This window comes from Podarcis tiliguerta (assembly GCF_965153285.1).
Source record: "Podarcis tiliguerta genome assembly, chromosome: 4".
NCBI classification, from domain to species: domain Eukaryota; kingdom Metazoa; phylum Chordata; class Lepidosauria; order Squamata; family Lacertidae; genus Podarcis; species Podarcis tiliguerta.
In genome coordinates this window covers 56,013,856-56,024,510 of record NC_139537.1, presented here as the reverse complement: position 1 = coordinate 56,024,510, position 10,655 = coordinate 56,013,856, and the positions used below count along the sequence as shown (strand labels likewise).

At 42.2% G+C, this 10,655-nt stretch overlaps 1 protein-coding gene across 1 annotated transcript; it reads left to right on the top strand.

Moving 5' to 3' along the window:
- Window positions 1–2,362: 2,362 nt before the first annotated feature.
- On the top strand, window positions 2,363–9,998 carry NYX (nyctalopin). Its single transcript, XM_083438994.1, has 3 exons — window positions 2,363–3,025; window positions 3,451–3,514; window positions 8,082–9,998. The coding sequence occupies exons 2-3, from the start codon at window positions 3,493–3,495 to the stop codon at window positions 9,482–9,484; spliced, it is 1,425 nt and encodes a 474-aa protein (XP_083295120.1). The 5' UTR covers window positions 2,363–3,025; window positions 3,451–3,492; the 3' UTR covers window positions 9,485–9,998.
- Window positions 9,999–10,655: the final 657 nt, after the last annotated feature.

Below are 10,655 nucleotides of genomic sequence, written 5' to 3'. Positions count from 1 at the left end.
CTTTATGATGTTGGTCTTTTTCTTGGTGACAAAATGTGCTTCTCCTTTTTCATTGTTAATCATTACTGATTGCAGTGAGACACCCCAGGTTAAGTGCCACAGATGCAAGTTTCTAATAGAAGCAGCTCACACATTTAGCTAGGAAAGGTCATTATATGGAACAGCCCCGTGTAGCTGTTCAGCTTGGTCCCCCAGATATAGTGGCCTGTTTTGCCTCATGTTTTCTTAAATGTGGGGATGTTGTTCAAGTGGTGGGTCTTCCTCCCACCTGCAGAAAAATGGCTGCTTGATCAGATAGCAGATTTTGCCCCAAACCCCTTTCATCCCAAACAACTGATCAGTGGTATGTGGATTTAACCCCTTGCAGAATGATCTTGCATGCCATTCAGAGTTTTGACACCAAAACACTTTCATAGTCAGAATTCACCCCAATATATTTCCAGAATTATATGCTTTATGTCTATATAGTAATTGAAGGGTGTGAAAAGGAATAAGTGTGGTTTCAATTAGCTCGAGTGCCCTTTTCAATTCAGAGGTGCTTGAATGTTTATTAAATCACAATTTTTCTATCTTTAAATGTGGAACAGATCTCTGTTTAAACAAAGTACCTGAAACTTCAGCATTCAGACAACTCAACCAGCATTAAACTACTTAAAGGTGGAATAAAATGCTGAAATAAAGTGTCCACACCTGGTACAGGAAGGTACTTGACCCCTGAGATTGCTGCTGGAGTAAGTGACTGCAGATGGCGAGGGTAACTTCCAATACAGAAAGCACAATCTTCCAAAAGTCATTTTGGAAACAGCAGCTCAGACAAATTGAGAATGGTTGGAGATTATAGGGTGTCAAGCTTTAAAAAGCTCTGTAATTGAAATGTGATCTTCACAATCTTAACTTGGAAGTTAAATTTGCTTTACTGTTCTTGGCAGTATAAAATTTAGCAGAGCAGTTTACAATGTAATTGCACGATACAACAATGGAAGAAGGAACAAAATTAAGACGTGATAAAAGCCTGGGAAGACAAGTCTGCCAGGAAGCCATTAAAGTATTTGTCTCATACAAATGATGCATTGAGTTAAAAATTACCTGAAATAAGCTGGGTTTTTATGGTAAGAACTCTTAACCCACCCCCTCAGTAACTGAAGTGTTTGGGCATAGGGCTGGCAGCTCTCTAATACACTGCCAACCTGGTGCCCTCCATATATTTTTGACTATGCATCCCTTGACACCTTGCTGTTCCCTGCTCCCCTGAAATAAGTACTACAAGGCTCCAGAAGAGGAACATTCCTCTTAGGGGATGTGAATCCACTGCAACATTGTTACATATTGCACTTGTATTAATGTACTAAGGAAGTGGGCGCAGGCTGTGCCTTGTGTTTCTGGTACATCAGGTGGAGGGAAGTAGTGTGGGTTTCGTTTTCTGGTTAAAAGAAATATATATTGGGTATAATAAAAAGATAATTCCCTAGATGCCTGAGATCTAGGTTTGGGGCAAGTACTCTGGTGAGAACCTCAGCAGAGATTTAAATATAGTCATACCTTGGCTCCCCAACACCTTGGGAGTCGAACGTTCCCATTCCCGAATGATCAAAACCCATAAGTGACTCATTTTTGAACATTCTTTGGGAAGCCGAATGTCTTGACAGGTCTGATTGACTGCAGGAGCTTCCTGCAGCCAATGGGAAGCCGCGCTTTGGAAGCCAAATGTTTTGCAAGTCAAACAGACTTCCAGAACGGATTCTGTTTTGACTTCCAAGGTACGACCATACAGCAAAGGAAAGTGGATGGAGCAGTAGACCTTTAAAATAACCCCTCACTTGCTTCTAAAGTTCTCCACTTCTCTTAGCATAGAAAAAAACCACGGGTTTGGTAAGTTGAAGGTTTACTTACAAACTCTTCAAAGGTCAGATTCGTGTGCTTTTCCGTAGAGCAGTCAGAAAAGAAGCAGTAAGATTGGGGTTCCAAAGTCGTGAAAGTTCCTAAAGTATAGAAACACAAGGATGGCTTGCTTAAGTCACATGGTCTAAGCTAGAGGTAGAGTTTGCATGATGGAATGGAAGAACAAAGGCTTTATCACCTTCCTAATGCGAGGGGAAGTGACCTAGCTAAACCTGGCACGACAGCTTACTCTATGGTCTTAACCCTTTCATTAATTAGGCTTAAGCCTGTATTTCCCACAATTACTGGGTGCAGATGCACCGAAAAGCACAAACATGCAAGTGATGTTTCAACAACAGAACTTTGCCTTTTGCCCCACCCTCCCCCCATCTGGAAGGCATGCTGGGACAGGGAGAGCAAATAAAGTCCTATTGCAAGACTGCAGCTGATGGCCACTTTCTCCACTATGCAGCAGGTTGGTTGTGCAACTAGTGCATGCTAAGAGAACAGCATCTGGCACCAGAAATGTGTGTTACTTCAGCCCTGGTGTCTGGACAGCATTTTCCCCACTGCACCTGTGGGGGCATTGCTCAAAGACATGGGGGGGGGGGGAACGACACATTTCTGTCCCAGCATCTGCTTCCTGAGGTGGTTGCCTCACTCAGCCCAATGGTAGATCCAGTTCCACTGCTATGTGTTGTGGTTCAGATTATGGCAGGCAGCTGAGTTTTGAGACTTTCCCTTGATAGGAGAAGTCAGCTGTGTGCCTTCCTCAGTCACTGTGTATGCTAAAATCATCAGCTTGCCCTCAAACATACCGTAATTATATGCCTCTCCTTATGTAACTAGCACTGGGCGAGGGTTGTTTTCCTTTGTAATGCTGGGGATGGCTGAGGGCCAGCTCCTGTCTGATTTTTGGGGGGTGTGAGGGGAATAAAAGCTGATGGATTTGTCAACAATCCAGGAGCTTTATGGAACAAGACAAACTCATCCGTCTCTGCTAATCCTCCCCTGATACAGAGGATTTTCCTGCCATTAAATGATAGCTTTTGAGAGCAGAGAAAATGCCAGCCTTTCAGAGATGCTGCAACAGAGCTAACCGCAAGCTTCAGAAGAAAAAAGGACAACACAGACATCCCCCTGTCAGGTAAGGGAGGCAGGCAACCAGTCCTTTTTCTACTTCACTTTGATTCTGTAGATGTTGGTGGAGGAAAGTATCTGTGGCTGGTTACAAATAGTCATACATTTTCATTATTTCCAGTCCACTTCATATTTCAGTGTGACGTATTATAAGACTGTTTGGGCAAGTAGGGTCGCAATCCAATGCACAATTTTTTGGGAGAAAGTCCCATTGAATTTAGTGGGAATCCAATTCACTCTGAAAATAAAGATGCGAAGGATTGGGTTACTGGTTGGAAAGGTTTGTGGAAGAAACCAGCAGAGGGGAGATAAATTGTGCTTTCAGACAGAGGATGAAAAAAACATAAGCAGTACTTTTTAAAAAGGAAAGGCAAAGGACAATTGCAAATGAGAACTGTCTGGCATAGTTCCCTGTTTTTGGTCTGCTTTTAGATTTTGGAGGACCTGAGATGCCACAAGCAACTAATCAGGGTAATGTTTGTCATCATTTTAAAAGGTAAGTAGACTTTTCATTCCACAAAATTTTACAGCAATTTCTAAAGCTAGTAGTGTTTAGTTCTTTTATTTTGAAAGAGTTAATTTATGTTAAGCACCCACTGCAGGAAATTTATCAGTTTTAAGAGTCAGATTTTTCAGCATAAAGGTACCAGGACTGGATCATTTGCCAATTATTACAACATCTGTGTCATTTTTCTGCTATGCTGCCCTTTTACTTCAGTCATATCTGAACACCAGCAATTCCCCTTTTGTTTAATCTATTATATTGATTAGTTTTTGTGGTTCTTTGAAGAGAAATATGGACCATGAACTCTGAGGAAATTGTATCCCTCTGTGGACTCTACTTAATTATGTATTAACTGTCTTTCTGTGTAAAGACAGTATGGCGGCTGTCCTTTAAGCTTATTCCTTTCTTTGGATACCTAAAATGGATACTTGCTACAAATGTCAAATTGACATTTGGGATTTGAAGAACTTTTCAGCATTTTGTGTGGCTTAATTTGTGACTTTGATTAGGGACAATTTTATGAAAAAGAAAAACACTGCCCATTCCTTGCTATACTGAGGCAAATTAGAATAAAGTGGGGATCCAGTTTACAGTGGGGTGATTATTTACCTCAGTTTAGTGCTCTTTTGACTTAGTTTATCCTTCCTTCTCTCGCATGGAATAGCTAAGCCCTTCAGGTAATGCATACTTAATTCTGGGTGACACAGTTTTGCGTTAATAATGCCTAAATAAACAGTAGACTAGAGCTGTGCAGTAGATGATTTTTGATGGTGGACTATTGCAATGTGATCATTAAAGCTGACCTACACACAATACACAGACTAGCGTTGATGCCTTTTAGTTAAGTGGAAATGAACAGAAAGAGTTATGCAGCAGGCTTTATTTTAATGTAGCTGTAGGCCTTAATGTTACCACCCTTTATGTTCCTAAGTACCAAAGATACATCTGTGTAGGAGAAAGATGTGTTTCTTACCATTTATTAACATAAATGATGGTGTGTGGGTTTTTTAAATCCCTTTAAAATGTCCTTCCCTCCACCCCAAGTTCTTGATTATTCCTATTCCAACTTTTAAGGGAGGACTTATAGCAGGGATGGGGAGCCTATAGCCCTCTAAATGTTGTTGGACTACAACTCCCATCATTTGCTGGTCACTGGCCATGCTGGTGATGACTGATGGGAGTTGGAGTCCCAACAACATCTGGAGCAAGGATGGGGACCCTTTTTAAGGGGCCAGGGTGGGGGGGGGGCAGAGGCAAAAGTGTGCAGAGAAATGAGTTCCAACATAGTACCAGTGGGTCTATGTTTCTCCTTCCCTGTGTGCCCCCAAAAATCTGCTTTGGAGGGTTGGCACTCTCAAGCAGATATTGGGGGGGGGGGCACAGTGGGGAGAAGGCAAATCGGAGGTCTTGTTGCACAAGCTGATTTCTATTGTGCAAGCAGATTGATATCATTAGGCGTTGTCTGCTCACTATTCAGTAAGAGTGTGTAGCATCCAAGCTTCACAGAGAGGACTCTTAGAAAGGCTACAAGCACACATTTATTAATTACATGTTGCTTTATAAATGTATTTTGCTCTGGGGGGTAGTCCATTAGCAAGTTTCAAGCAGCACCTAGAATCCTGGACACGAAATAATTCTCAAATGACAAATCAGGACAGTCAGTTTGGACACATTTCCACCTCTCCAGATAGTCATTCAAAAGTGGTCCTGAGTGCAAGTATCTGCCTGAGTGAATGTGACACACCACTGACACCTTGTCCAAGTCCTTGATGGTTTCTGGAATTAATATTATTAATAATAGTGGAGTGGTATTCTAACTCATCCCCTCGGTGCAAAGATTACTGCTAGTGCAACAGGACTTTTCTCCTCTTCTCCCTTGCACCCTCCCCCAAATCTGGAGTATTGAGGGGAACCTTTGAACAGATTTAGCAGGGGTAGGAGTGGGGGAAGTCCTATTATGCTAGTGGTAAACTTTGCACTGATGGCGCCCTGCTATGTTGTATACAACCCTAGAACAGTGAGCTAGGTGTTGTATATATTTTTCTCTGTTTTTAAGCAAGAGTGCATTTCTCGGATCACTCCGAACACCATATCTGAGAGATCCTAAGCATGCACACTTTAAAGCACGTTGGTCTTCTAGGAAAACAAAATACTTACATTCTGTAAGACAAATTCAGCCCACCTCTGGCCTTTGTTCATACAGTATGCAGAGGATGAAATGAATGTACTGGAGTAGCTTTTCAAATGTCAAACAGGCCTGAGTTTGTCTGCACTCTTGAGGCACTTTGCAAAATAGATCTGTGATGTTCGGTATATCCATCTCCACGGTGCATAAAGCACAAAGGATTTTAAAAATATATTCCTCCCCCCCCCAATCCAGAAATGATGCTTAAATTATGTCATGGAGGCCTAAGGAGCCTGCAGGTTTGAGCAGAAGAACTTTGGGGGGAAAGGGAACTGCTTAACCCTTTCAATCCCAATTGCTTTTCTGTTCAAAACACCCCCCCCATGCCTTCTCCACCTTAGAGAGAGAGAAAACACAGGGCCCAATATGTTTCACTTCAGAGGCAGGGGGAAATTTTGAACAGAAAAATAACTGAAGGAGCATGGAATGAAATTCTTCTGCTCAAACTCACAGCCTCCTGTAGCAGGTTGTGGCTGCATGTGTCAATCCATTTGATCACATGCGGTATCTAATGTTTAAATATCAAATCTGGAATGTTCCACAGAGGAATACTGAAAGCAGGAAGGTAACTTTTGATGAAAGTTTAAGTGAAGTGGTTTTTAATAGTTCTGAAGTGTAAACGATACAAATAGTTTAGCATGCAAGAGGAGGAGTTGCTCCTTCTTATGTCATTGTGCTGGCATTACAGAGATCTCCACAGAATTCCTCATGAAGCCTCTTATAGTAACCTAAAGAAGGCAAGATTCAGGAAGCCGTCTTGGTCTGACGCAGTCGAAATAAATTTTAAAAATTAAAAAAAATGTCCAATAGCACCTTAGAGACATGCACATGAAAGCTTATACCCAGAACAAACTTAGTTGGTCTCTAAGGTGCTACTGGACGATTTTTTAATTTATTTCTAAAGGGGACAAAAACCAGTAGAAATACCTCCTTCACATTTTAGTAGAACTAAAGAGGACAGGACTTTCTTCAAACTTGGGCACTGAACCAAAGGAATATTTCAAGCAAATCTCTTCTCATGGCTGTTTAAAAGTGGCCAATTGGATGAAGTTACAGTAAATATAATCCGGTCTTTGATGTGTTACCAACGCACTGATCCCACAAATTAAGGGTCTGGGAGCAAAGGATGTTACCTGCAGGGCTTGTCCCACTGAGGGCAGAAGACAAAACTGTGAACTCGTTTTAATTAGACTTTGCACTTTTGTAGCTTGCTCTTAGAAGCTGAGTACAATTTTGGCCTAATACCACATGTTTGTGTTTGGTTGCGAAGAGTGCTACCTGCTAGCTTTTACTGCTTATACTCCATTAACTTGTGTTTAAAAAATGGTTTGCCCAATGTTTGAAAATGTGGGGCCCTGTGAGCAGATAAGCTGACACAAGGACCCTGTAATATTGCAGTCATATTGATGCCTTTAAACTCTCATCACCTGCCATGATGACAATCTTATCGGTTGGCTAGCCTGCTCACAGTGTGCACTTGAGAAGCCTCCCCTTTCACAACCAATAATTTCAGTTTCCCCTTCTCCCAATCGAGAGTCCTAGGCTTATAGTTCCAGCTGCATCCCTGAAATACAGTTCACGGGAACAGAGAAAACTTACTGATGGGAAGAGGATGGAAAAATGCCTTCATTATGTAAATTGGGGGCAAGTCTCTCCCTCGAAAGGATCCCAAAGAAGAACCTATTGGATGTGATAGTGAAGCTTTCTCATGCCACATAATTTGAAGAGATTCTGCGAAAGTAAATCAGCTTCTTGAAACTTAATAGCACCCTTCCACAGCTGGTGTTTCAGTCTCAGCAACTAGTCACTCAATTTACCGGAAAGACCTACACTGGCTCCCAGTCCGTTTCTGGGCTCAATTCAAAGTGTTGGTGCTGACCTTTAAAGCCCTAAACAGCCTTGGCCCAGTATACCTGAAGGAGCGTCTGCACCCCCATCGTCCAGCCTGGACACTGAGGTCCAGCGCCGAGGGCCTTCTGACGGTTCCCTCACTGTGAGAAGTGAGGTTACAGGGAACCAGGCCGAGGGCCTTCTCGGTAGTGGCACCTGCCCTGTGGAACGCCCTCCCATCAGATGTCAAGGAAATAACTACCTGACATTTAGAAGACATCTGAAGGCAACCCTGTTTAGGGAACTTTTTAATGACTGATGTTTTAATATATTTTTAATCTTTTGTTGGAAGCTGCCCAGAGTGGCTGGGGAAACCCAGCTGAATGGGCAGGGTATTAATAATAATAATAATAATAATAATAATAATAATAATAAAATTACTAGTAAGGAAGATCCATTCATTATATAAATATTGTGTTTTGATACTGTGAGTGTTCACTAAGATCTGATTTCTCTCTTTCTCTCCCCCCGCTTCCTTGCCAGTCCTTCTCTGCATCCCTCCTGTTCACTGTGTGTGGGCCTGTGTCCGCTCCTGCCCCACCAGCTGTGTGTGCACTCAAGAGAGGAGTTGTGCCATTCTTTGCGACCGTGCTGGTTTCACACAGATCCCTAAAGAGTTTCCCTGTGAGGCCTACTCTATTAACCTGGATAAAAATAGCATCAAATTCCTTGCTGAGAGGGCATTTGGTACCCTCCCATCCCTCAGATCTCTCTCATTAAGCCACAACAACATATCCTTCATCACTCCTGGTGCTTTCAAAGGGCTGGCCAGCTTGACGGAACTAAAAATGGCCCACAATGAATACATTCAGTATTTGCACACAAGGACTTTCATTTCACTCAAGAGGCTCGTCAGACTGGACTTAGCGGACTGCAACCTTTTCAACATCCCAGACAGGATTTTTATAGAGCTTCCAGCCCTTCAGGAACTCTTTTGCTTTCAGAACAACTTCAAAAGGATTCCAGGAGCGATACGAGGGATGGAGAATTTGACCCATGTTTATCTGGAGAAAAACAAGATCGAAGCTGTGGCTTATAATTCTCTCTTGGGCCTGACCCAGCTAAAATATCTCAATCTGCAAGATAACAGAATAAACGTGATTCATGACAGAGCTTTTCAGTACTGTCAGAAATTGGAGTATCTTTACTTAAATGACAATGTCCTCAGTGACCTCCCGGATAACTGTTTTGACGGCCTAAGACGTCTCAACATGCTTAATCTTGGCGGCAATTTACTTCGAAATGTCTCTAATACATGGTTCCAGGACCAGTTAGAGCTGGAAGTTTTGTATTTGGACAGGAACAGGATTAGCCACATTGAGGAAGGGGCTTTTGAAAACCTCATAAGCTTGGTGTCTTTGCACTTGAACAGCAACAACCTAACCACCTTGCCTTTCTCAGTCTTCCAACCGGTCTACTTCCTAGGAAGGCTCTATCTTTTCCGGAACCCCTGGGAATGCGACTGCAGGATTGAGTGGCTGAAGGAATGGATGGAGAACTACAGACTTGTTAGGGATATTCCTTGTGCCTCCCCATCCTCTGTGGCTGGTCTTGACTTAACGGATGTTTCTTTCGAGAGAACGCCTGAAGGCTTTTGTCTTGACCCAGAGGAGCTAAATGCCACAACTTACAATCCTTTTGCAACTGCAGAACCGCAATCTACCACAGAGAACAAGTTCAACAGCCTTATCTCTAAATTCCTGCTCCAGAAGGGCCTTTCGGAGGAAGTAGGAAACACCACAGAAGCTTTTGTCAACACAACCTTGTTAGATGGATTGACTAATGAGGCATCTTTAGGACTGGGGGAATGCAATATCAGATTCGTATGTTATCTAAATCTTTGGATATTGTTTAGAACTACTAGAAGTTCTATACCCTCTGTATAGCGTTTTGTACAGGATAAAATGTTAAGCTACCACCTTCAGACATAGATCAGGTACAAAAGGTATCTGTGGTTTAGTGCATATTTAGACCTAGTGATCTACTTTGGGCCCATCTTTCAAAATAGGTTTAGGTTCACAGAGGCAGAACTCATTTATAAAGCGCTTTATAATTTTATAATCTGTCACACTTAGTGAGTGTGATTCCTGTCATTAGTCTCCCATAAGAGTGACTCTAAAGTCCCTCAGCTGCAGTAAAATTAATCCAAATTCACGCTGAATTGAAAGAAGGTTGGCAGGAACATGATTGCTGTTCATATTTTATAATCAGACATAGCTCAATAAGGAAGACAGAAAACAATATGTATGGTGATATGTACTGAAAAAAATAGATAATAGACTTGCAGCTTTACTAAGGATTTGGCAAGACATTCTGGTGGTTCTTGCATATAGGATGCTATTGTCATGGAACAAAAAAGGGTGATGGTGTTCTGCAGCTATTAAAAGGATCAGAAAAACATAGGGATCAGTTTCTCTGTATGAATCTCTTGCACCTGATGGGAACCTATTTAACAAGACTAAAGCATAATAATCCAGATATTGGGGATGGGTTTTTCCCTTTTTCTGCCGTGTTTTTTATAAACACACTTCACAAATATATATCCATGTTTAAACAAGCCTTTTCACTTCCCCTGCTGGACCTGATTCCTCTGCTTACTGTGGGGAGAGCATTTCACCATTGCCACTGCATACTGTACTCACCATGCCTGTGAGTCTGGCAGTGCTGAGAGAGAGGCCTAACAACTGCCACCGTCCCATTCCATTATCTTCAGGGGACAGCAATGGAAGCTCCTCTTAACAGGCATGATAGCTAAATGGAATTACTACTATTAAGTAGTGGGCTGACAAAGCAGACGACACAGAGATTCCTCCAAGTAGTTCTTTATAAGTAAGCTGGAACTGAACTGAACTGAACACAGCTCAGCCAGCTTGCTTTTATAGCCAGCCAGCTGTCACACTGTAACAACAACCACCCGGGTTTCCCGCCTAAATTAACTGACATGGACCTGAGTGAAAACTATATACACAATACCCCTGGGTGGCCAGGGTGAGCACTTCAATACATAACAACTACTATATCAGATGCCAGGAAGTAAAAAACAAACATGGGAGGAGC